A 26,185-nucleotide genomic window follows, 5' to 3' on the forward strand; every position below is an offset into this window, starting at 1 on the left:
GGTGACTTCTTCTATAAAGCTTGTCTATAAGATATATTTGACACGGGTTTTCTTACTTTTGGACGAACCTTAACGCAACTCCCCTGTACAGTGAGCTAAGGATAGAGGGTCGGTTGGGGCCCCTGGGGCTTCACGCTACATTTCCTTCTTTCTGGGAATCCTGTACAAAGGAGAAACTTTTGTACAAGGAATGAAAACGAAATCCCACAGCCAGGAATTATTAATTGTGAATTCTATCACTACTTCGCAACCATTGACCGTAAATTTACTTTGCGTCTTGCTGCGCAGCAGTGACGTAAATTTATGTTCCCAATTCCACTGGCAATCACCTGCACCAAAGCAGCTGAAGCATCTGAAACAGGCGGTTACTAACAACCTGTTGTTCAGGTGTGGTCATCGGGACCTGATTGGTTCAAGTCCTAATGACGCGATCAGAGTGACATCCACTCGTATCACTGGCTGGGAAAGTTTGTTGTAGTAACAAACTTTCCTTGCATTTGAGTGCTATAGGACCCCTCTCTCTCCTCCGCTAGTGTGAGAGTGGCACACGGGACAACAGCCGCCCCGCCGATTATCGCTACAGTTTTTCTGTGAATGGAGGCGGAGTCTGCTGGCGATCACTGCTGACCACCCGCCTCCGTTCACTGCAAACGGGCAGCTGTTGAAAGTGAATGCCTGTTTACACGGCCGACAATCGACCCCAACAAGTGACGAACAGGCTTGGTCCTGACAGCCTAAATTGTGACTTGTTTAGTTTGAGCTCCTTACAGCTCAGTTCTGCCAGTTTCCAAAATCCACTTCAGTGTCACGGGATGCATTTATCAGGGTGCAGCGAAATCCGAGTTGGGGGGCTACATGCGAGTTAATTCTATCACCGCTCATAAAAGCACATTCATCAGCTGTCCCGGAGCCAGATCCCTCCATAGCTGCCGATTTACTGTAGGTTTTGCATTTGTGCACTTTTCATTCAGACAGCTTTGGGGAATCATCCAGTGAGTTTAGATGATCTGGCACGAACTATTTTCATTCTGCGCAAAAACTGCTTCACGGCTCCTTGGTGTTTGCTGTCATCTAGTGGCCACAGTCTGTATGTGCACTTACAGGGATTTACCCTCCGATACAATATAGAGTGTACATAATGACGTACACTATGCTGACAGACGTATTGGGACACATAAAATCAAATTTCATCACCTTCTATTCTTCTATTCCCATTTTTCCATCCAGTGTTGGCCGCCTTTGGCATCAACGACTGCAGTAACCCTCCGCGGCCGCCTTCCACCAAATTCCAGTAGATGTGTAGAGGGATTTCCCTTCCTCCCCCCCCCACCCCCAGTCCTCGAGGAGAGCTTCACATAGTGATGAGGTGGGGGTTAATGATGGGTGTATTGAGCACGGGTACGGTGTTCTAGTTTGTCCCAAAGCTCCTCGATGGGATGGAGATCTGGACTTTGGGCTGGCCAATGACTTTTGCATACGTTCCACACCTCAAACCAAGTCTCATGGTAACCTTGTGAGGTTTGTGAGACCTCCGGGGCGAGGGCAGCTGGTACAAGGCTTCGTTGTCCACGTTCTGCCAGTCTACGAGGTCTCCTGAACGTAGCGGCACCGCACACACCAATAACATGGCCGACAGGGGACTCTGGAAGATCCAAAAGCTGCAATGTCCCGTAGTGAATGGTTAGGGACTAGGGATGAGCGAGCGTACTCGGAAAAGCACTACTCGCTCGAGTAATTTGCTTTATCCGAGTATCGCTGTGCTTGTCCCTGAAGATTCGGGTGCCGGCACGGAGCGGGGAGCTGCAGGGGAGAGCGGGGAGGAACGGAGGGGAGATCTTTCTCTCCCTCTCTCCCGCCCGCTCTCCCCTGCTCCCCGCTGCGACTCACCTGTCAGCCGCAGCGGCACCCGAATCTTCAGGGACGAGCACAGCGATACTCGGATAAAGCAAATTACTCGAGCGAGTAGTGCTTTTCCGAGTACGCTCGCTCATCTCTGTTAGGGACATCCCACCACCAGACCCCGTTGTCGGCTCTATATCTGGAAGCATCTAATGGTTTCTGTACTGGGATCTGCCTGTGTGATCCTCTCCTTCATACCTGATGCCACCCATCCCCTTCACCTGATGGCACAGGACTGGTGGGGGCCAATACTTTTATCAACATGGTGTATATAGCTAGAATTCCCCAATGTACAGAAAGCCGTTGTGTACTAAGTAACCACAATACAAGTCCCTCATAATCAATATGTTAAGGGGACTGTCTGATATAAACTGCGCTGTTTTCCATTGTATTTCCCCTTACCCTGCCATCCATCGTTGGCACTGGGCATCTGGGTGATCTTTTCATGCCAAGGGTATCTTTTTGGCATTTTGATACCTTCGTGAAAACGGTGGACAAAAATACACAGCGCTCCCTGTCCAGCATACCACGTTATTTACCGTGGCTGCATACAATGGGCCGCTGGGTGTGTCTGGTCCATATAGGATGTACATGGGCAGACGGCAGTGTCTTCACACTTAAGCTCTTTTGCCCCCCGGTGCCATGGCAGTGCTTGCAGCATATTCATGGCTTTTGCAAGCGGTGCAGGCAGACAATAGGACAGGCTACTGCATATGGCATTGCAACGGTTCCCCCCCTTGGGGGCAGCGCATTGGTTATGGGTCAAACGATGTCGCCTCCAGCAGATGTCACATCCCTTCGATGGCGTCTGTCTGGTTGGATCCCCTCCTCGTTGCTGAGCCGGAGGTTCTGGGTTGTTTACAGTCCCTTCAAATCTTACATTTTCTGTTCCGTTGTAGAGGACATATTTGCAAAATCCGCCTCTGAGTAGCTAATCCTATAGGGGACACCGCAGTATTGCAAAAACAGTCCCTGCAAGTAAATAGAAGACTAGCATTAACCCTTTACTGGCGAAGCCTAGTTTGCTACATAAGGGCGCAATGATTTCTCCAGATTTGTGTCTCCACTTTTTAGAAGCCGTAGTTTTTATTCCACTGACGCTTCTGTATGAGGGCTCATCAGTTGCGTCGACACCTGGGGTACATACAATGTATAATTATTTTTTTTTTCAGGGATGGGAGGGGGGGACGGGCAGGGTGAAAAAACACATTTTGCCTTTTTTTTAATTAATTTATTTTTTTTAAGTGTTCACTATGTAGTATAAATAACATAACTTTTTTTTCCTGTCGTCATCACAATTCACAATAATGCCAAAATTATATATATTTTTTTAAATTCATCACTTCAGATTTATGCTGCGTGAACCCAGGAAGGGACGCCTGCTGCCCCAATTTTTATTTTGAAGCGCTGCGACGGACCTCCTTTCCACTAGTTCTGCTTTCTACTTTTGGGCAGTCAAGATGTCCATTGCTGTTTTTAAATCCTCTATAGTGCATTTGTAAAGTTGGGACTACCAATACTCTGATTGGCCAGTGCTGCTCGCTCATGTGATCAGCGCTGGTCAATCACAGAGCACTGCATAGTTTAGAAAATGGTGGCCATCTTGGCCACCCAAAAACAGGACTGGCGGAATGGAGGGACGGCCAAGAAGATCAAGTACATATCATATACCTCTTGCGCCTTCCAGTCCCAGGACAGAGTTTCTTTTTTCCCTGAAACTGGAAAATCGCTTTAAATTCAGGAACATCAGAAGATTTTGGGGGTTAAAGGCAATTAATTAAAAAATGTTCAGATCCTAGCTGCAGCTGGCAGTGCGGGGGATACAAGGCGGCTTGTGGCCCCGGAATGTTTTTTTTCTCCTAAATGAGGAAAATTGGCTTCTACCTCCATTGGGGTTTTGTGCCTTCCACTGGATCAACATTGGGGGGTAATAGGCTGAACTGGATGGACATATGTCTGTTTTCAGCCTGATATACTATGTTGCTACCCTCCGCTCTTCCGACTCCCTGCGTACCCCAATGACAGGCTCTACGCTGTGACATACTGTTTACGCGGTGCAGACTTGGCGCTGCGGTCCCAGAGGACAGACCCCACCAATCACACAGGGACGGCACGCGCCTGCGATGTTCTGCGCTGTATAAATGGGAATATCCCTATTAAGTAACATTTCTTTTCTTTCAGTGAACAACGTGGGGATCGCTTACGAGTATCCGGAGTATTTTCTTGATATTCCCGACTTGGATAACGTGAGTACTGCATGCTGCAGACACATTAGAAACCCAGAGGAAAAAATCGTTTTTTGGCTTTGCTCACACTGGCGTTCAGTTTTTCCGTTTCGCCTAATGTGCAGGAAAAAAACTGCATCCTACAGAATCCCCTTTGATTTAAATAGGTCTTTTCTTCTCCATTCGCCTCCGTTTTGCTCGGTTTCCATCTTGTTGACAGAAAAAAAAAGACTGACCTTCAGGAATTTTTCTTCCATACAAAATAATGGAAACCGAAGGGAGCGGCGCTTTCCATCCTTATCTGATTTTTATAGTTTTGCTGTCAATGGGGAATGGACACAAACGGAAGCCATCTGGTTATTCCTCCGTTTACCGGATCCGTTTAATACGACCACTAATGTAACGGGTTATTCACCGCGGCGGTTTTCTGTGCGACTACGGTCTGGTTTCTTAAATCCAGGCGCGAGCGTTTTTTACTCGCATGGATAGTCAGAGTTACAAAAAGAACAAGCACCATGTCCTACCGGATGTCGGTCTGATGTATGGACAACAGTCGCTCATTCAAGTCAGTCGATGAGTTCAAACGGATTGTTGTCGCAGGATGTGAGTGCGATCTGCTTTTAGCTCATTTAACTAGGGGAAACATAAAAAAGCAGAGCATTAGGAATATATGCGAACCACTTTTACTTTTTTTCTTACCGCATGGAAAAACGGATGACACTTGCGTGTGAAAAAGCAAAAATGCATGAAATTCGCACCAAACAATCAGTCCGTTTTTCACAGATTGCACTCGCTTGTGTCAATAAAGCTGCATAAAAAAAAAATAAAATAAAAAAGATCCGTAAAAAACTGATCATAACGGCTGTCTAACCGAAGCGGACGGAAACGATCATCTGTTCTTTGCGGATTCGTTTAATGCATTTGGCAGAAAACCGGATGTGCCGGCTGCAGTTTGCATCACTTAGGCTGTTTCTACACAACCGAGAAAATCGCTCCAGATTGGTGCGTTGTGAGACGCACGAATATGAACCGACTGCGGTCATACACGAGTGGTGCGGGAAAAGATCACAGCATGCCCTATCTGTGGGTGTTTTTAATGGGGCCGGCACAGCGTTGCACGGTGTGCGATGCAAGGTTTATCCATTGAAAACAATGGTAAACGCTCCGTGATTCTCCGCCGCGGTCGCTACCTCTGCGAAGTGGAACCATTCATTGCCATTCATGAAGGGGACATCAGTTTGGTGCCCATTTGACAGCGTTTCCGTTATATTTGGAGTATAAAATAACATCGGTGACTATTCTTTACACCAAATACAGCAGAGATGAACAGAACCCTCGTTAATGGACACCATGTTCATCAGGATTCTGTGTTTGGCTCCTGTGATGGAAGCCCCACAGCATAGTGATAAGCGCTGTAGGAACGCTCCCTTTGGCCTCATCCACATAGGGGAGTGTGATTGTGATCGTGAAAAATAGATAGATTTTCGTGTGTTTTGCCTTTTTTGCGCACAAGTGTCATCTGTTTGTTTTTTCTCTGTTAGATGGCCCAAATGATGTCGTCATGTCCCAGCCCTGTTCTGCGCTAGTTGCTCTCTCCCACTGCCGGATATAAGTTTCTTTTGCTCCCTCCACCCACGCTGAATCGGTTAAAGAGACCTCGTCACGTTCCCCCAGCGCCAACGGTTATGTTGCGATTAGTGGACACGACATGAGTTGGGTCAGGTATTTTTTATAATCGCCCACTCCTCTGAAAAGAGTCTGAAGTCAGCATGAAAGTCCCGTGCGTGCACTCTCCTCTAGAAGTCTATTGAAGAGCGTGTGCACGGGACTCTGAAGAGACACGGATTTCCATGGCACGTGGGGGACATCACCCAGCTCTGTCACGTTCCTGTGCCATGACTTCGGTCTCATGTCCACGGCACGCGCGGATTCCAAGTGTAGAATCCCGCAGCGAATTTCACCTGTGCCCGCAGCCATGAACATTTTCTCACCTGTCCAGATGCGGCGTGGGTCTTCTCTGCGGATCTTCTTCTCTTCTGCACTGCGGCGTGCCGCACGCATGCGCAATGTTTTTCTTTTCAAATCTCCTGCTTTCCCGCGGATCCGTGGCACATCCGCAGTGTCAGCTGCGGGTGTACCACAGATCGGATGGCTTTCATGGAATTTGGCCTCCTGCACACGGGTGGGTTTGCATTGCGAAATATGCATTTATGGCAAAACGCGATTTCCTGCCTACAAGCGGAAATTGATTGTGATTTTCCACTCACGGGGGAGAAATCACATCATGCTACAATTGTGTGCAGGCTATGCACGGCCGGCTTCCATTTAAGGCAATCGAAGCAGTCCGTCCCGCAGCCATTCTACAATCATTGCAGAATGACGCGGCTCCCATGACCATCTCCATAGCAATGGCCCGGCGTCCTCTGTACTGCGCATGTGCGGCGGCCCATTCACAGCAGAAAGGGAAGACAGCGGAGAGGTAAGCTGGAGTCACCAGCCAGGCATCTGGTCGAACTCTGCTACAGGAATACCGCATCCGGGGCCTGACCCGCCCGTGTGCAGAAGGCCTTCAATGGAAGCCGTACGTGCAGGAATCCGCAAAAAATGAAGCATGTTGTGATTTTTTTTTTTTTTTCCCTCGCGTGTGTGATCTGCACGCTATAAAATGACATCCGTCGGTATTTAATTACCTGCAGATGTCCAATGGTTCTGTGGCCATATTGATCTACGCATCGTCCGTGCGGGTGACCTGTGGAGATTCCGCAATTCAGTTTTGCCGTGGACATGAGGCCTAAGTTACTGATTACTATTATGACACACCTTTATATTGGCGTCCCAGAGAAGCGGCTGATCTTGCATCGGGTCAATGAGATCCTATCTATCAGCATGTGGACGATGAATGCACTGTGATGCATCCTGCGAGTCCAAGCCAGTGTTTTTTTAATGCACCCATTGATCTTTTATGCACAGCGGTGACAGACCCCCATTGATATTTCACGCACAGCGGTCACGGACCCCGTTTACTATACTGGGTTCGTCTTCCTTCCATTTTTGTTTGGTACTTTATCAGTAAAGTAGTGCTGCGCGTGGCGCTATTTTTTCCGGTAATTTAGAATCTATGACGGACGCTCTAAATGAGACCTCTGAGGCGGATGTGAACGAGGCCTAGACGGACTCTGCAGATATCTACGTAGGTGTAACATTCAGTATTTCGTGCCTTCTACTTCCCCTATACTACTTACAGCTGACTGCTCGTCCACCAGATAATTTATTTAGCTCAACTTTCCAACAACACATTTTTATTTTTTTGGTGTATTTTGGGGAATGGCTTTTCTAGCACTTTTCTCATATTTCTATTTGCTGGTATCCCTGACAGCTGTAGGGATTAGAAATGTATGCCGCTGCTCTCCAGGCTAACGATTGGACAGCCGTCTGTTGCTGGATCCCCTTTAGCGGACTTCAGGTTACCCTGTAGTCAGCAGATGACTACCTAAAGAATAGAGATGGCCTTGTCCCATTGACTTAATGAGTTTGTTGGAAACTGCAAGACTACCCCCCCCCCCCCCATCTCCTGCAATCAGAATAATCTAGTAGATAGTGGATCATCCTGAGATAAGCGGTGTCTGACAGCCACTTATCTTCTCCATTAAAATAAGTTGTTCTTAAAGAGGTTATCCAAAAACTGACTTTCATAAACAGATGGGCTAAAGGGTGGGTGATAAAAGTCGGATTTGTGGGGGTCTCGCTGCTGAAATTTCCACAATCACGAGAACAGGAATCCCGTGTCTTAAACCCCATTTACACGCAACAATTATTGCTCAAGATTCGCTCAAACGATGGCTTTTGAGAGATAATCGTTGTGTGTAAATGCTTCCATCTTTCACTCTTCAGCTGAACAATGATTTTTAGGTGAGCATAAAATCCGTGGCTCAGCTGGAGAGAAGATAACAGGGACTGCAGGCTGTGTTCTGCACGGAGCAGCTGATTACATTTTATTCAGCTGACAACCCTATGCGAGAACAGAGGAGCTGTGTGCAGAGAACAGACCACCTGCTGTTCTCCGCAAGCAGCTTCCAGAGGCTTCTTTACATTCAAACGAAGCTGATAAAGTGCTAATGGGCATTAGTGCCCATTAGTACTTTATGCAAAATGATCGCTGAAACTATCAATCTTTCAATTGTTTGAAAGATTGTCTTTGTATGTAAATGAGCCTTTACTCCCCTCCTCACTGCGGGCTCACTGCACCTCTCGCTATAGGAGAGTGAATGAAGTGGAGGTTGCATATGCGCAGTGCGGCTCCATTCATCTTCAGTGAGAAGGCCAGAGATATCAAAGCGCTTGTACCCGGCTATTTCTATAAGACCCATTGAAATGAATAGAGTGGCGTTGGGCATGGACGACTACTGCCTCATTAAGTCTCCACATCACTGTGGGTGGGTGCAGCCTGCAATGATCAGTAGAGGGGGACACGGGACCCCTGTTCTTGAGATCGATGGTGACCTCAGCAGTGAGACCCTCACTGATCAGACTTATCACCTATTTTATGGATAGATGATGGTGTAACCCCTTTAAGCCAAGCTAAATTTGCAAGTTAATGGCAGTGTCTGATATGAGGTGACTGCAGTCTAATGGCTAATGAGCTAAAAACGGCCCTAGACAACTATTTATCATATTGCAGGAAGGGCACTAGAGAAGAAGCCGGTCAGGGCAAGTACTGCTTCTAAAGACTCTTCCAGTTGTATACATATTTGTGGCCGCACCATGAAAACAAAGATAACCGGGTCCGGTCGGTCCCTGAGTGAACGGAGCAGAGGTCCCGCGGACGCTCCACTTCAATGACCGCAGCGGAGATTAGAGTTCAAGCACTTGGGTAATCTCCGTCGTGGTCATTGATGTAAATGGAGGAGCAGCAGCAGCGCACTTGCTGGCCCTCTGCTCCGTTCACTCAGGGACCCACTGGACCTCCGTTCTCGGGATCGGTGAAAGTCCCAGCGGTCGAACCCCGATCTTGGGGATGGGTAATAACTTTATAACTTTGCGCAACTCCTGTCACATGTCCGGAGGTGAAGACCCATGAAGTAACTTCATTGTTTGTTCTCGGCGCGGATTTGTTTTTCTCATTGTACCTTGTTTTTTTCAGACTCTTGACAAGCTGATCACCGTAAACATCACGTCCGTCTGTAAGGTAGGAAAAGTCTTCAGTCTATGATCTTCGCCCTCCTTATAGAGGCGGTGTCCATATACCGTACCCATGGCTGCCACAGCATGCAACAGGTTGGAGAGCGCTGAATACGAAATGCGTCCAAACCGCTTAAGGAGAGATTTGTGAAAAGAAAAAAGGAGTAGAAAAATCACAAAGTTTGGCGCGAGCCTTACTTGTGCAAAAATGTTCAATTTCTTGCTATGTACATCAGCCCAAAAATGGGTCTGCATTGTGGGGAGCACCCGGGCCCAACATGTGAAACTGGGGTACGTTATACCAAGAATTTACTCAACTCCTCACTGCCGTAGATTTCTATGTAGACGGTTGGCGATGCCGAGATGCGCCTAACGTACAGCGAGGCGTGCCCCTCTGCATACATTGGATGCCTCATGCCAGCTACAATTAGATTAAGGCAAGCGTTTGAAATGGCCATCTTAATGCCGAATGTCCACTTTATTAGAGATCCCCATCTAGTAGCACGTTGGGCCTTCTTTGGCTTTCAGTACCGCACCAATTCGTCATGACCTCCATCTACGTGAATTAAAGGACCCGAGCTGCCAAGAAAACGCCCCACACAGTTACTCCACCAGCCTGACAGTAATGGTCCATTGATTCATGCTGCTTGCACCAAATTCTGACCTCCCATCAGCACGGGGCAACAGAAATCTGGATCCATCTGACAGGTGATGTTTTTCCGCTGCTCAATGGTATAATTTTTGCACCACTTTGCCCCCTGGAGTCTCCCCTGTTTGTTTCTCTTTAGACGGCAATGGTGCCGTAACTCTTGTTCTAGCCCGTCCGTGCCGAGGAACTACAAGTTGTGCATTTGGACACATTAGTTGGGGCACTAGACCTGTATTCAACTGAAGTTTTCGTGACTTGTGCAGCTCCTGTTCGTCAGGGGAATCCTGACATCCTCCTCTGACCCCTTTTGGGACAGTTTTTTTGAATCCCCTTTTGCTGGATGATTTTCTCGATCAAGGCCTTCTCTGTATACTCTTCACCCCGCTGCATAAGAAAACCGTATGGTGTTGGCAGAGACATCCCGGCCCCGGCTAGTCTAGCATCGATGACCCGGCCTCGTTAGAATCGATCAAATCGCTGGTTTCTCCCATCTAATGTGGATTAGCACTGAAGCTGATCCATGGAAGCTTGTCACGTGATTCTATGCTGATTGTACTATATCTCTCGCACTCCTCTTGTGTCGGGGCTGTTAAACACATTGATGGATGTGTCCTCCATAAATGAGGAATCCGTGCTCGGGGGTTTCCCTTCCGACCAGCAGAGGCAAATTGTTGATTATTCATACATTTCGTAGTTGTATCCGTTTCTGGGAAAGCAGCGTGCCAACCAGTATTAATGCAATACAGCTGCTTTGGGAAAAAACACCCAGCTTTCCCAGGCCCCTGAGAGGCATCTCCTGTATCGCCTCATAACTAAGTAGATTTGGCATTTAGTCATCTGGAAAAGCTGTGTGAGGACTCCCGTGGCAGCGGCGACGAAATATATAGGATATTGGTAGTCACCCAGCTTTCCAGGGCGCACAAATAATAGTGGACTTTTTAACAAAATGCACGACACAAGGACTTCGGGAAAACCTTTTCCTGCGCTTATGTTGGGAAATAAGTCTTTTCTAAGACCTTGCGTAAATTTGAAATATTGTCTGTCCCCTGCTCTGCTTCTTCGGATAGCGACGTCCGGTTTTAAAGGGGAAATGCTCTTTAAGGGTGCGTTCACATAATGCTGATTTGCAGCAGATTTCACCCTTTCAATTGAATTCAAACTTGAGGGGTGAAACCTGCTGCAGATCTGCCCCAAAATCTGCAGCGAATCAGCGACGTGCGAACGCACCCTTTAGGGCTCGTCATCTTCCCCCGGAGGCAAGGGGCTGTACGATGGTCACACATTCTTTATACACGGAGATGGCAAACAGCCCGTGTGATGTAAGACCGCCGAGCTTGCGTTTTCTCAGCGGAGGGGATGTTTTTGGGAACCTCTTATGTGTTTTTGCCATATGGACCAGGGTTGTCGCCAAACTTTTTAGAAGTAACAGACTGCGCGCTTCGCTGATCTAAGACTTCAATCTGTGTTTTCTCCTCTCTCCTTCCCCTTTCTTCCCTGAACCATCTGCCTCCGTCCCGTGTTTTGCCATCATACCGTTTCACAGTCCAAACTGTTTTCTAAGAAAGCGATTTCCCCAACCTTCACTCTTTTTATCGTATTTTATTCAGACTTTTTTTATTTTCTCTCTGTTTTTGTGCTTTTCGTTATTCCGGCGCTTCGTGAAAATCGTTTCCTAATCCCCGCTCTCCCTATTACTTGAGGAAGACATCCTTGTTAGTTGGTGTTGTTCAGGGGAATGTCTGAAACAGACGCCTACGCAGCAAGCATTCACCCACACAACTTCCGCCCACACAGTGCATCTCACCCACTTCCCTCCCATCGTCTCCACGTCTGGCTCCAGCACCGATCCCAGGCTGCCTCTCATACATTTTCAATCCACCCTCCCTTTTTTTGGCTGAAAAAAAAACTGCTTTTTTTTATTAATTTTTTTGTACTTTTTTTCTGTTTTTGTTTTTTTTTTTTAATACCTTTTTTTTTTTCCTTCCAATTTTACGCCTCTTTGCATGCATCATGCCAGGGAATACTCGGCATTGCTGCGTTTTGCTGTATTTGATGCAGGGAATTGTAAATGTATATTCTCTGTTTTTCCTCGATGCCAGTGACGTTCCAGTGTGGAGATGCGTGAGCTTTAGCCGCCGTCTCATTGACATCAGTTGGATTACCCGTTATTAGACGAAGGACGTGGAACTAATAGCCGTAGTGCAGATTTAAAGATCTGATTACAATAAGAGAACCTCGGCTTCGATACGTTTCAGATCCACTTTTTTTTTCCCCCTTGCATGTCGGATCAGTGCAGTAAAAGCAAATGTACAGATGCAGCAATCGTCAACATGATTGGCGCATTGTGATAACCCAATTATAGTACCTTGTCGTTGCCTTAAAGGGGTCGTACAGGTATAATTTTTTTGATGCTATAAAATGACAAGAGTTGATGCTTACCTCTCTTCCTTCCCCTGGAAGCTACAGAGCGGCTCCAGTGAATCTCCGTCCGTCGGCGCTCGCTGGAAGTCAGGTGACTGCTGTGGCCAATCTGAGGCTGCCTTGTCACCTACCGTTCTCTTGGCATTATCAGTCAACATCCTGGGCGCTATGATGTCAGGAGTCCGGGACAGGATATTGCAGCCTATGGTTGGCCACAGTTGGTCACCTGACTTCCGGGTAGTGTTGAGTGCGGGAGATTAAACGGGCGGAGGAGAGAGGTAAGTATCTGTTCTTTAGTTACTTGCTCAGCTGTTATAAACAAAAATGTATACCCCTTTAAATGTCACGTTAACATTTGCTACATCTGTATCTACCAAGCTGCTCCCTGGAATGCTGCTAATATGCAGGGGTTGCAACATAGTGTCACGTAGGACCTCTTCAGTAGTGTTCGGGGGAGCAAAGAAAAGGGTGAGGATGTGATGCAGAGGGTTACAATCTGCTGCACCTTTAGGCAATGCTGGTTGTTTGCAGAGATGCCCTGGAGTGATACTTTACCATGGCCAGTATTTCCAAGGGCATTTTATGGGACTATAAAATACTTTTCATCCGGCGTCCATGGGACCTGGTAACAGATTATCCGCTTTTTCGGGTTATCAGATAATTGTAGAAAATTATATAAGACTTTTTTGAACTTTTGTAAGGTGAAAAAACAGTCTTCAGTACAAAGCGAAAAGGGTTGTAGAGAATGTGTTACACATGGCTGCATTCTTCCAGAAACGGCGCTACACCTGTGCATCGGTTGTCTGGTATTGTGGATCAGGTCCACTGAAGTGAATGGAGCGTAGTTGTAGTATCACACAAGCTATGGACGGTTGTAGCATAGTTTCTTGAAAAAGACTGCCATATTTACCGCATCTTGTACAACCCCTTTATCTTTGTACTGAAGACTGTTTGTTTATGGAATCACTGTGTACATACATTACTTATCCTGTACTGCTCCTGAGTTACATCCTGTATTGTACTCCAGAGCTGCACTCACTATTCTGCTGGTGGAGTCGCTGTGTGCATACACTACTTATCCTGTACTGATCCTGAGTTACATCCTGTATTATACTGCAGAGCTGCACTCACTATTCTGCTGGTGGAGTCACTGTGTACATACATTACTTATCATGTACTGATCCTGCGTTACATCCTGCATTATACTCCAGAGCTGCACTCACTACTCTGCTGGTGGAGTCACTGTGTACATACATAACTTATCCAGTACTGATCCTGCGTTATATCCTGTATTATACTCCAGAGCTGCACTCACTATTCTGCTGGTGGAGTCACTGTGTACATACATGACTTATCCTGTACTGATCCTGAGTTACATCCTGTATTATACCCCAGAGCTGTACTCACTATTCTGCTGGTGGAGTCACTGTGTACATACATTACTTATCCTGTACTGATCCTGAGTTACATCCTGTATTATACTCCAGAGCTGCACTCATTATTCTGCTGGTGGAGTCACTGTGTACATACATTACTTATCCTGTACTGATCCTGAGTTACATCCTGTATTATACTGCAGAGCTGCACTCACTATTCTGCTGGTGGAGTCACTGTGTACATACATTACTTATCCTGTACTGACCCTGAGTTACATCCTGTATTATACTCCAGAGCTGCACTCACTATTCTGCTGGTGGAGTCACTGTGTACATACATTACTTATCCTGTACTGATCCTGAGTTACATCTTGCATTATACTCCAGAGCTGCATTCACTATTCTGTCACTATATATATTACATTCTGGGGATGAGACACAAGTCTATTGTTTTTTCTGCCGTCTCCCTCTTGCTACCCCTATCACGTCTCTCCTGATGGTTATTCTCTGCTGGTCTCTTGTAGATGACACGACTGGTGTTGCCCGGGATGCTGGAGAGGTGAGTCAGACTGGCAAATAAACAGCGCCCAGACAGGACCTCATTATTATTTATAGGGGAGAATCCTTTTCTTTGAAAAATTCATTCTGGTGACTAATGCGTTCGGCCTCCATGTTGGTAAGGATGGAGCGATTGGAGGTGACTCACGAGGACGGAGGGTGAGTCACCGGCAGCGTGGAATCCTTCAGCTCTCCTCAACGCTCTTCTGGTGATTTTCTTTTTAGAACAGAATTAAAAAAACCTAAGAGAGAGAAGAGATGGAGAGCTCTGAGTCATCAATAGTCTCAACAGCTTTCTATTCTTAGGGGGGAATTACAGAGAAGGGGAGTGGGTGGATCTTTTGGGATTACCTGCCGTCAGGCTGCAGCATTTCAGCCATGATGGAGATGGCAGCATGTAAACAAAACAGCAATACAATACCCGGTGAGCTAGCCAGGCGGGCATCGGCTACACTGGCATCTGTGTGGTTACAGAGGGCGATGACCTTCACCGTTTTGTCATTGGGGAATGCTCAATTCTTTTTTTTCTTATCTTTCACCATCCTGGTGAAGAAGAGGAAAGCGGTCGAGGGCTGAGAGCTGTAGACCACTTTGTATCCCCCTCCCCGTGCCGAGCGCCTAAGAACAATCGGAGACCAGTTGGACCACCCTGCAATTGATAACTGCTCACAATATTGCATTTGCAATGAAAGACCTGTTAGTAGGAAGTGCTTTATCATGTTCCCGGTCTCTTTTTGCGATAATTGTTGCATTAGACTATTAACCACTTCAGGACCGCCGTCTGCATATAAATGTTCTGCAGTACTGAAAGGTATATGGAGCGGGCTCAGGAGTAGAGTTCGCTCCATACCCGGCAACTATTGTTTCTGATCACAACAGTTAACGGTTTAGATGCCGCGGTCAAAACTAATCGCATGTCTAAATGGTTAGCGGGAGTGGAAGGGACCCCTACCCCTACCTCCTACCCCATCAGCACATCCCACAAAACGATCAGGGGTGCCGATGGGATAACATTGCAACCTGGAGCCAACTGAAGGCTCCCAGTACCGCCATGCAATGGTAACAGAAAGCGGTCTTTCATAGTATCCTAGTATGTAAGACCGAAGAAAGCCATATGTCCATCCAGCCATACTATGATATGGAGGAGCTACTTGTTCAATGCAGACTAATCGTGCAGCCGCCCACTCAACCCAGCCCAGATTGGGGAGGAGCGACTGCAAACAACCACAGTCTGCACATGTGAACGGATACCAAAGACGTCAACCACAGGTAGGTGTGCCACACTATACAGGAGTGCGACCCCCCCCCCCCCCCTACTGGCAAAGCAGTGGATTGCCCTGTATCTCCCCAGTGGGTTACACTGGCTGACATCTTGGGCTCCCCCAAAGTTCATATGTCATTTGTACTGGGAGTGTGGTAAAAACTAAACCTAACAAAAATGGAGCAATAGCATGTTTTTCTCCCATTTCCGCCCAATGAAAAACTTGTAAAAATGTTTCCATATATCTTCAGCATATTAAATAGTGCTATTGAAAACTACAACTCGTCCCGTAAAAAAAAAAAAAACAAGCCCTCATATAGCCAAGTCAGTGGGAAAATGTAAAAGTCATGGCTTTTAGGAGGCAAAAACAAAAGAAATGAAATAAAAAAGATAAATCTCTGGCCCTAAAGTAGTTAAAGGAAGTCTGTCCCTGGAAGACAGCTGATGAATCACTGCCAGCGTATATCGGCGCTATGGTCATGCGCACAATCGCATCTCCCATTTTTCTGCGCCTGCAGCCGTCTGGATGATTATGGCTTTACCAGCTCCCTGCATTCTATGTAAGTCAGCTGCAATCTATCTGATGGGCGGTCTGCCGTCTGATGGGCGGTCTGCCGTCTGATGGGCGGTCTGCCGTCTGATGGGCGGTCTGCCGTCTGATGGGTGGTCTGCCGTATAGTGGGCGGTCTGCCGCTTAGTCCTCCTCAGACCCTCCCCTTGTATTATCACTGGAGCTGTAGATGTCAATCATTAGACAAAAGGAAAGGTTTGTGAGGATGAAATGGCAGACAGCCCGGACCAGAATGAGTCGCACCTCCGCTTATTTGATGGATTGCGTCTGATTTGAGGTACCTTTTACACGAGGCGATTACTGTCAAAGTAATAGCTAGAAAGAGCGAATTTTAAGCAATATTCGTCCTGTTTACACGTGACCCCCAACAGGGCACTGAGCGATAATTCACTCCCTAGTTGTTAGTTTGTCGTTAGTTGTGTTTAACGAAACAATTCATCAACTGAGTAGAAATCGATTGAAGCACCAACTTGGCGGGAGGCGTTTAGTTGATCAGCATGCACCTCCCACAAACCACTGATTGGCTCCTGATGTTTTTTCCCGCAAGGAATTCTTCATGACGCTCATAAATGTGCAGAGGATAGTCGACTGAATACTCGCTGGTGCGTTCGTTGGTTTTTTCGCTGCTGCGGTCTCTTCAGTACATCAGTTCATTCATGAATACACCAGAGAGTCATAGCGAGTGTTCAGTCGAAGATTCCTCGGTCGTACTTGTGTGTTTGCATCATGCAAAGCTGGCGGGTGGCAGTGAACAGGTGAATCCATGACCATTAGTGGGAGGAGTGTGGAAATGACTAATACAAGCCGACAAACAACAGGAAACGCCCCTACCAAGTGGGTGAATGATAATTCAGCCTCTGTAAATGCTTCCAACAATTCGTTCAGCGACTGGTAAACTGAATATGCAACCCATAGACAGGTGTCTGTGTGCTGTCCAACGCGAGTTGCACCCGAGTCTCTTGGGCACAATTCGCAGTTATGGCTAGGGTGTACTTAGTCTGAATGTAAGTAAGAAAGATGGAACAATATCTCTGCAGCGCCACCTATTGTAAGGCTGCATTCCTGCAAGCCAATGTCAGACTCTTTATACAAGCTTTAGAACAATGATTGGGAATTGAAAACCAAGCCAGAATCCATACAGAGACAGCTGTTTCGGGGTGTTCGCCTCTCATCAGTGTTCAGTAGGTTTCTGGCTTGGCTGGTGAGAGGCCTGGGACGTGAGTTGGGAAGCGTATTTTCTCCTTAGGGAGAGCACCTAGAAGGTGTGGGAGGACACATATAAGGCCATTCATGGTACTCTGGGTATGTGCAAATAAGGAAGATAGAACAGTACCTCTGCAGATCCACCTATTGGAAGGCAGCATTCCTGCAAGCCAATGTTAGACTCTTTATACAAGCCTAACAATGAAACCTGCTGCACACGGATGAAGGGCAAAAACCTGAAACGGCTGTCTGCGTATGGATTCTGGCTTGGTTGTCAACTTCCAATTATTGTTATAAGGCTTGTATAAATTACAGCTCCGGCCCCCTCTGGTCTGTGTCCACATCCAAGTAGCTTGGTCCTATGCCCACCTCAGGGTGGTTAGGCCAGTGATTGGCCGAAGAGTTTGTGTGCTTAGATGCCATGTGTCTGTGCTACTCGTAAGCAGACGGAGATTGAAGGGAACCGGTCACTCAAGGAATCAGTGTGAGTTTTCTGCAACAAGTAAAAGTATTCTTGCCCTGATTGCCGTATCGTAAAACAAGGAGTAGGTGTCACAGCAGGCAGCACTTACAGAAGTACAAAGCGAGAAAGTAAAAAATGTACCTGCGCTCTTCCTGTATATTCCCACAAGACAGGTGAGTAGTGTCATGTCTTATAGGCCAGGGCCACGCAAAAACCAAGGTTATTATCGGACCTGTCTTAGCTGTTATCTGCATTCCACCTCCATCTGTGCATCAGAAATGGGGTCCGCTAGTGAGATTCGGCCGACCAGCTGTAGAGTTCTTTTCTTCTGGTGGTCAGTGCCGTTAAACATCCATCTCAAGTTTCCACTAGGAGATATTGCTACATACAGAAGCGTGAAGTCCAAGACAGTGATGTTTTCAATGTGTGCGAGTGAAAGAAAAATGTAAGTGTTCCTTCAAGCTGCATGTGATGTCACAGTGAGCTATGGATAGCAACTTGGGCCAAAAAGTTTCATTCTGGATGGATGTATAATAACGACATGAACAATCAAAAGGAAATTAAAAAAGAAATGGGTTTTCCTGCATGCAGTCTCCATATCGAATTCTCAGTTGTCCTTGAGCTGGTGGGTGTAGACTAGCTGCTATGATGTCTCCTATGCACTGCACACATAGATGAGTAAGATCTATTCTATCTCTCTGAGCTGGTGGGTGTAGACTAGCTGCTATGATGTCTCCATGCACTGTACATACAGGGAAGCAGGATCTCTTCTCCTTCTCTGAGCTTCTGGCTGTAGACTGCTGCTATGATAGCTCCGATACGCTGCATGTGAGAGCAGGATCTCTTTTTCTCCATCTTTGTAGCACAACCACATAAGTAACAGCATCACGGAGGACATTATACAGCAGTACAAAGCACTACAGATATGATTTCCGTAGCTATCAGAGATGGTACATCATTTACTATTACCTACAGCAGCATGTGTGTGTCTGTTCTTCTCTCTGCCTCCTCTTCCTCCCCCATCCCATCTTCATCAACTTCTATGTAAGCTGATCTGTCTATGAGCTGATCCTCGTCACTGAAGACATGAGCATGTTCTAACAACGGAAACACAACTCCAACTGCCGAGACTGCAAATAATCCCCCCTTTTCTCATGTAATTCTCACAGGGATGTAGGAAGCTGAGATATGAAGGGCTGTTTGATGGGCTCCTCTCACTGTAGAGTTGCTTTGGCTATTTCTGTGTTACACTGCTCCCCCTGCCCTTTCTTGTTGCTGTATCTGCTATCGGGGTAGTTGGGTGTCCCCCTATACATATAACATGGGTGTCCGCTCCCACCAAAATGTGCAAGTGCAACCAATCTACATCTGATATGCAGGGGCAGCTTTAAACTTGTGTCATTAGATTAGTAATTATATTGTATATGAATATATGGTATATAGTACGGTAATGCAACATTAATGGGATCTGATGGGTGCTGAATTATCAGACATTCCAAATTATTGGACAGTCCAAGAAGTTTACACGTTTCTGAGAAAGAAAATCCCAACATAAAATGGTAAAACCAGCATTTGGGTTTGTGAAATTCAAGATTATCTTACAGTTTGTGTCTGATTATCAGTATTTCTGAATTATCAGATGACTGATTAATGGAAGTCACTTGTTGTGCATTTCAGGTCCAAGGGTGTGATCCTGAATATCTCCTCTGCCAGTGCCATGTACCCCATACCGCTGCTTACTGTGTATTCTGCTACTAAGGTAGGTAGAAACCACATACAGGAGTTGCCAACAGGGAAGAGTTTGTGGGGACACTTCTACACCTTTTACAGGTCATAGTTTTATCAGGGCGTAGCTTGCCATGGGAAAGAGTTCATCAGAGTGTAGCTTGCCATGGGGCGGGGGCTTTGTCTAGGAGGAGCCTGCCCCCGGGATGGGCGGTTGTCTAGGAGGAGCCTGCCCCCGGGATGGGCGGTTGTCTAGGAGGAGCCTGCCCCTGGGATGGGGGTTGTCTAGGAGGAGCCTGCCCCCGAGGTGGGGGGGTTGTCTAGGAGGAGCCTGCCCCCGATGTGGGGGGGTTGTCTAGGAGGAGCCTGCCTCCGAGGTGGGGAGGTTGTCTAGGAGGAGCCTGCCCCCGAGGTGGGGGGTTGTCTAGGAGGAGCCTTACCAGAATACCCTTTTTTCCCAAATACAATGTAAAAGACCTTACAATGAGGGCAGTATGGAGGGAGAGGCGGGTCTGTAATCCCGGATGCCCTTTGCAGTTACATGGGCAGATAAAGGGTTGATTCTTTTTTTTTTTTTCCCTCCTCTAATCCTGCCTCCGCGTTGGTGGCGCCGCACCCGGGGCAAACAGGATTTCCCTGCATTGGCCGTCGCGGCTTGTTCAGGACTGTATTGCTTTATTGTCTTTCGTCCTATTTACGGGGCGTTCGATACGCAAGTAACGCATGAAACATGTTTGAGGCTCGCGTCTCCCCTAGCGATTTGGGGAATTAATTTTTCTCCCCCTTTACGGTGTGACTGGTCTCCTGCCTCCTGGGAGTTGTAGTACTTCCCTCTTTCCATGTCCTCACATGAGCGGTTCCTGCTGACTCTCACCGTTTTTTCCCTTTTCATGCAGGCTTTTGTGGATTTCTTCTCGCGGGGTCTGCACGCCGAGTACAAGAGTAAGGGTGTCACCGTGCAGGTGAGTGAAGTGCGTCGCTGCCGAGGATCCTTGTTATTGTGTGGTCTCCATGGCAACAGCAGATGTCTTGGCAACAAGGAGATCACGTTCTCCAGCATAGGAGTGTGTGACGTCCTCGCCTCTTAGGCTTCTAGTTGGTCTAAATTAGATATTTTTTTTTTTTTATCATCTCTGCCTTATCATTGTTTTTTTTTCTTTTATTAATCTGCAAAAGGTAATTCACATAAACGTTACCTGCGCTCAAATGAAAATGGGGTGGTGGGGGGTGTGTGACATAATGCTACGGTACAATATGGACCCCCCGTGGTCCAAAAATGCACTTTTATATACGGACAAGTCCGCTAAAATTGATTCAAGTTGCGCATAAAGTGCAGTAACCATGAGACTCCTGATTAAGGGTCTTCTTACATGGAAGCTTAAGCAAAACAAAAATAGCGACGATCGTTCACTGAATGATCGTCCACAGCGGTGGAGCGCGCCGGAGATGGCTTCCGTCCAGCCACCCACCTCCGTTCAGAGTGAACGGGGAGTTCATAGATGGATGGCCAATTTGCATGAGCCAAACGGTAAGTGAATGAATTATCGCTCCTCATTCAGTTGCTGACCGTTTTTACACCGAACGATTATCATTCATATTCACGCAATCCAGCGAGGTCACCGCTACAGTTAGTACTTAATCCTGGAACGCATGAGTGTTGTCCTTCGTGGAGGCAGAGTCCACTGTGGTTAGACCATCAGGAGGTCCACAACTATATTGAGTAGGGGCGGCTATATATTGGGATGTAAGTGAAGCCTCTGTCTCTTCAGGATGGGATCCCTTTAGGGCCTTTAGTAGAGGATCTTTTACCGCTGCTATAACTGAGTACCAGAAGTCCCTACAAGCCATTTGGCTGTCTGCAGCTGAAGCAAGTAAGGCTGCTTTCACATCTGTGCTTGGGGGTTCCGTTTTCTTACTTCGTTCAGGAAGCAGGAAAGAGGAATTCCCTGGCCGAATGGATCCGTCTTAATGACTGAACCACATGGCGCCAAACGGACCCCATTGACTGTACTAGGGTTTGTTCGCTTTCCACTCAGTTGCCCGGCTTTTTACCAGAGGTACTCCGAGCAGATGTTCCAACGCAGAAGGGAAACCACCCTTTTATAGCAAGTCCCTCTCTAGGACTGTTCTTAGTGGGCTGCAGCGGGTTTATAAATTTCTGTTAGTCGACTATACCAAAAAGAAACGTCTCTACTCCCTGTAATGTATGTTGACCTGTTGGCTTACTTACCCAGAGAGGACACCTCACTGCCCCCTATTGTAATTGCTCAGGTTGCTGATGTTGCTATGGCAGATGATCTCATCTTGATTAATTAGCCATCACTACTTTCTATGCTGATTTACATGCCCCCAGGCTCGTCTGTTCTGATGAGCAATCGGAGACCTACCTTAATGATATTCCATTGCCGATGCTGCCTCGGAGTTGTGTAACTTACCTTGATGGCGCACTCAGCGAGGAGGAAATAGTGGATGCCATTGCGTCTTTCCCCAACTACTGATTGATTCCCCATTGGATGGTATAAAAAGAGCACAACATTTTTAGCACCTAGACTTCTGATACTCTACAATTCCATATTGCAGAATGGCCCGTTACCGACTACTATGCATGAGGCCCTGGTGGTTCTGATCCCTAAACCAGGGAAGCACCCGGCGGACTTTGGCTCTCCCTTCTAAATACTGACGTCAATATTCTAGCTGAAATCTTGGCAATTTGTATTAATGCTGTTCTTAGTGAAATTCTGCTGATCCATCTAGTTTCATGCCAGACAAGGGCACCGATATGAATCTTAGGAGGCGTTTCAGTAATCTTGCGCATAAACACTTTAACTGTGGGAGACTAACTCCTGTATTTGACCAGACTAAGGCCTTCAGTTCGGTGGAGTGGAGGTATGTGTAGGCGGTGATGACTGACTCGTTTGGATTTGGGCCAGTATTCATCAAATGGGTTCAGATCTTCCCGGTAACTAGTATTAAAACTAATAGTCCTAACCCTGTAGGATTCCCGTTGCATAGAGGTACATGGCAGGGTCCCCCCCATCTCCAACCCTTTTTGTCCTCGCTATCGAGCTCCTTACAGTCCAGATGTGCACGTCGCCAGCAATAGTTGGGCTTAAAGTGAATACTTATGAAAAGCGCGTTGCACTGTATGCTGATGACACCTTTCTCCTTTTGCAGGATCCGGAGTCTTCTCTCACCCCTGCGCCGTCCATCTTTTACGCTTTTGGGCACTACTCTGGCATAATGATTAATTGGGATAAAGCTCCTCTTTTGGCAATTAACTTGGTGGCAGCCTTGTTCCCTTTGCCAACGCCAGTGCGTTGGATAGACCAGACAACTTATTGGGGTATAAGGGTGACCAAGTAGATCTCTGCTTTCTACAACCCTTCCTTTGGCTTTGGTAGGCTGGGTTAACCTATTGGAAATTGAATTTCTTTGTTTTTTATAATTCTCCGATTTGGGTCCCTAAGATGTTTTTCCATGTTCTTCACAGGACAGTGCTTTGCATTTTATGTGGAGGTTCCCTTCCTAGACTTAAAGTAGAAACCATCTGTCTCCCGGTAGACTTGCTCTCCCCCAATTTTATTACTATTACTTAGCCAACTAGCTAGTGTAGCCGGTGGTTAACCTTGAGTGACTATAACCCAGTGAGTAGCTTGGAGCACAAGTTGGTTGGTACGGACCAGAGTTTGAGGGGGCTACAGTTGAGGGGTGCTACTTCTCCTACAATGTGCTTGCCTGCACCTATGAGGGTGACTCTTTAAGGCTGGATTCACATGAATGTATATCAGCTCGGTTTTCACGCCGAGCCGATATACGTTATCCTCCTGTGCAGGGGGGGGGGGGGGGGAGGATCGAAGAGCCAGGAGCAGGAACTGAGCTCTCGCTCCCTCTCTGCCTCCTCTCCACCCCTCTGCACTATTTGCAATGAAAGGAGACGGGGCTAAGTCCCGCGAATTAGCCCCGCCCCTCTCTGCCTCTCCCCATTGCAAATAGTGCAGAGGGGCGGAGAGGAGGCAGAGAGGGGCGGGAGCTCAGTTCCTGCTCCTGGCGTGAAAACCGAGCCGATATACGTTCGTGTGAATGCAGCCTAAGGTACAGTCCGCTGTTCCCTGAAAAATTGAGTTTTCTCCCCTAATGGAGCAGATATTCCAGACTTGGACTCGGAGGTTACTGGAGACATCTTGGCTGGTTCTAGCCCCCATCTCGTTGGGGCTCAAGAGAAATTTTGTGGATAAATTAGACTTTAATTAATTTATACTTCTGGAATATTGGGCTGCAGCGATCGCTCCCATCATGGTCGCTGTGTAAGGAGAACTCCAGACAAAAGACAAACACCGCCATGTAGATTATAGAATTCTGTTTTATTGGAAGAGCAATAAGCAACATTGTAATTAAATATTACCGGCTCTTTAATAAATGACACATTGATCGCAGTGACTCTCAGGTTAGAACCGGTAGAGACTACAGAACTTGCTGCGGTCCTTTTGAGCAGTCCATCGATGTCCTGACATGAGAGCCGCCGGACCCAAAGATCCAGAGGAAGGCGAAAAACCCCCCGGAGAGTTCTACCTCAGGGGGGGCAAAAAATTCCTTCCTGACCCCAAATGTGGCGATCGGCTGTCACCCTGGATCCAATCTGTCCTGCTTCATATTGCTGTATATATGTATGTAATTATAGACTCAGGAGAGCTAATCCTGTGCAGAAATAGAAAAACACAGCCTGCTCCTTAGAGTCTGTAATCAAATATACAGTAGAAAGTATACCCTGCCTATACCTGCCTTACCACCCTCAGGCCCCGGCTTCGGGCAACCTGCCCTTCCACCCTCAGGCCCCGGCTTCGGGCAACCTGCCCTTCCACCCTCAGGCCCCGGCTTCGGGCAACCTGCCCTTCCACCCTCAGGCCCCGGCTTCGGGCAACCTGCCCTTCCACCCTCAGGCCCCGGCTTCGGGCAACCTGCCCTTCCACCCTCAGGCCCCGGCTTCGGGCAACCTGCCCTTCCACCCTCAGGCCCCGGCTTCGGGCAACCTGCCCTTCCACCCTCAGGCCCCGGCTTCGGGCAACCTGCCCTTCCACCCTCAGGCCCCGGCTTCGGGCAACCTGCCCTTCCACCCTCAGGCCCCGGCTTCGGGCAACCTGCCCTTCCACCCTCAGGCCCCGGCTTCGGGCAACCTGCCCTTCCACCCTCAGGCCCCGGCTTCGGGCAACCTGCCCTTCCACCCTCAGGCCCCGGCTTCGGGCAACCTGCCCTTCCACCCTCAGGCCCCGGCTTCGGGCAACCTGCCCTTCCACCCTCAGGCCCCGGCTTCGGGCAACCTGCCCTTCCACCCTCAGGCCCCGGCTTCGGGCAACCTGCCCTTCCACCCTCAGGCCCCGGCTTCGGGCAACCTGCCCTTCCACCCTCAGGCCCCGGCTTCGGGCAACCTGCCCTTCCACCCTCAGGCCCCGGCTTCGGGCAACCTGCCCTTCCACCCTCAGGCCCCGGCTTCGGGCAACCTGCCCTTCCACCCTCAGGCCCCGGCTTCGGGCAACCTGCCCTTCCACCCTCAGGCCCCGGCTTCGGGCAACCTGCCCTTCCACCCTCAGGCCCCGGCTTCGGGCAACCTGCCCTTCCACCCTCAGGCCCCGGCTTCGGGCTACCTGCCCTTCCACCCTCAGGCCCCGGCTTCGGGCTACCTGCCCTTCCACCCTCAGGCCCCGTAGCTGCCCTTCTACCCTCAGGCCCCGGCTACTTACCTGGATCCGTCCTCGCCAGGCTGTCCTGCTGAACTGACATAAGATGCTTCTGCTGTAGAACTTTCACATTCTGCGCCAGTTATGTCATGTACTGTTTGATGTCATAAGCCCTGTGACATCATGTGACTTGTGATGTTGTCATACATTCTACTGCTGTTTTTCTTTCTAAGAGGTTTTTTTCACCTAATATACAGTACACTCCCTGGCTCTAATGGCTCACAATGTAATATAATAATAATCATTATTTGTATAGCGCCAACCTATTCCGCAGCGCTTACATAGACAGGGGGAATACAGAAAGACAAAAGTACAGTAATATACAGTAATATACAGTACATGTCCCGATCCTGAGAGCTAGTAATCTAATTTACAGTACATGTCCTGACACTGAGAGCTTACAATCTAATATACAGTACATGTCCTGATCCTGAGAGCTTACAATCTAATATACAGTACATGTCCCGATCCTGAGAGCTTACAATCTAATATACAGTACATGTCCCGATCCTGAGAGCTCACAATCTAATATACAGTACATGTCCCGATCCTGAGAGCCTACAATCTAATATACAGTACATGTCCCGATCCTGAGAGCTCACAATCTAATATACAGTACATGTCCTGATCCTGAGAGCCTACAATCTAATATACAGTACATGTCCTGATCCTGTGAGACTACAATCTAATATACAGTACATGTCCCGATCCTGAGAGCCTACAATCTAATATACAGTACATGTCCCGATCCTGAGAGCCTACAATCTAATATACAGTACATGTCCTGATCCTGAGAGCCTACAATCTAATATACAGTACATGTCCCGATCCTGAGAGCCTACAATCTAATATACAGTACATGTCCCGATCCTGAGAGCCTACAATCTAATATACAGTACATGTCCTGATCCTGAGAGCCTACAA

At 47.7% G+C, this 26,185-nt stretch overlaps 1 protein-coding gene across 1 annotated transcript in view; it reads left to right on the plus strand.

Annotated features, from left to right (window-relative positions):
• Window positions 1-26,185, plus strand: part of HSD17B12 (hydroxysteroid 17-beta dehydrogenase 12) — a 99,139-nt gene that overhangs the window by 61,844 nt on the left and 11,110 nt on the right. Inside the window, exons 5-9 of the mRNA XM_066583462.1 lie at window positions 4,081-4,145; window positions 9,265-9,309; window positions 14,273-14,307; window positions 19,482-19,563; window positions 20,426-20,491. Coding sequence (XP_066439559.1) covers window positions 4,081-4,145; window positions 9,265-9,309; window positions 14,273-14,307; window positions 19,482-19,563; window positions 20,426-20,491 — 293 coding nt within the window. The remainder of the gene's footprint in view (window positions 1-4,080; window positions 4,146-9,264; window positions 9,310-14,272; window positions 14,308-19,481; window positions 19,564-20,425; window positions 20,492-26,185) is intronic.

Source organism: Eleutherodactylus coqui, chromosome 11 (assembly GCF_035609145.1).
Source record: "Eleutherodactylus coqui strain aEleCoq1 chromosome 11, aEleCoq1.hap1, whole genome shotgun sequence".
Lineage (NCBI taxonomy): Eukaryota > Metazoa > Chordata > Amphibia > Anura > Eleutherodactylidae > Eleutherodactylus > Eleutherodactylus coqui.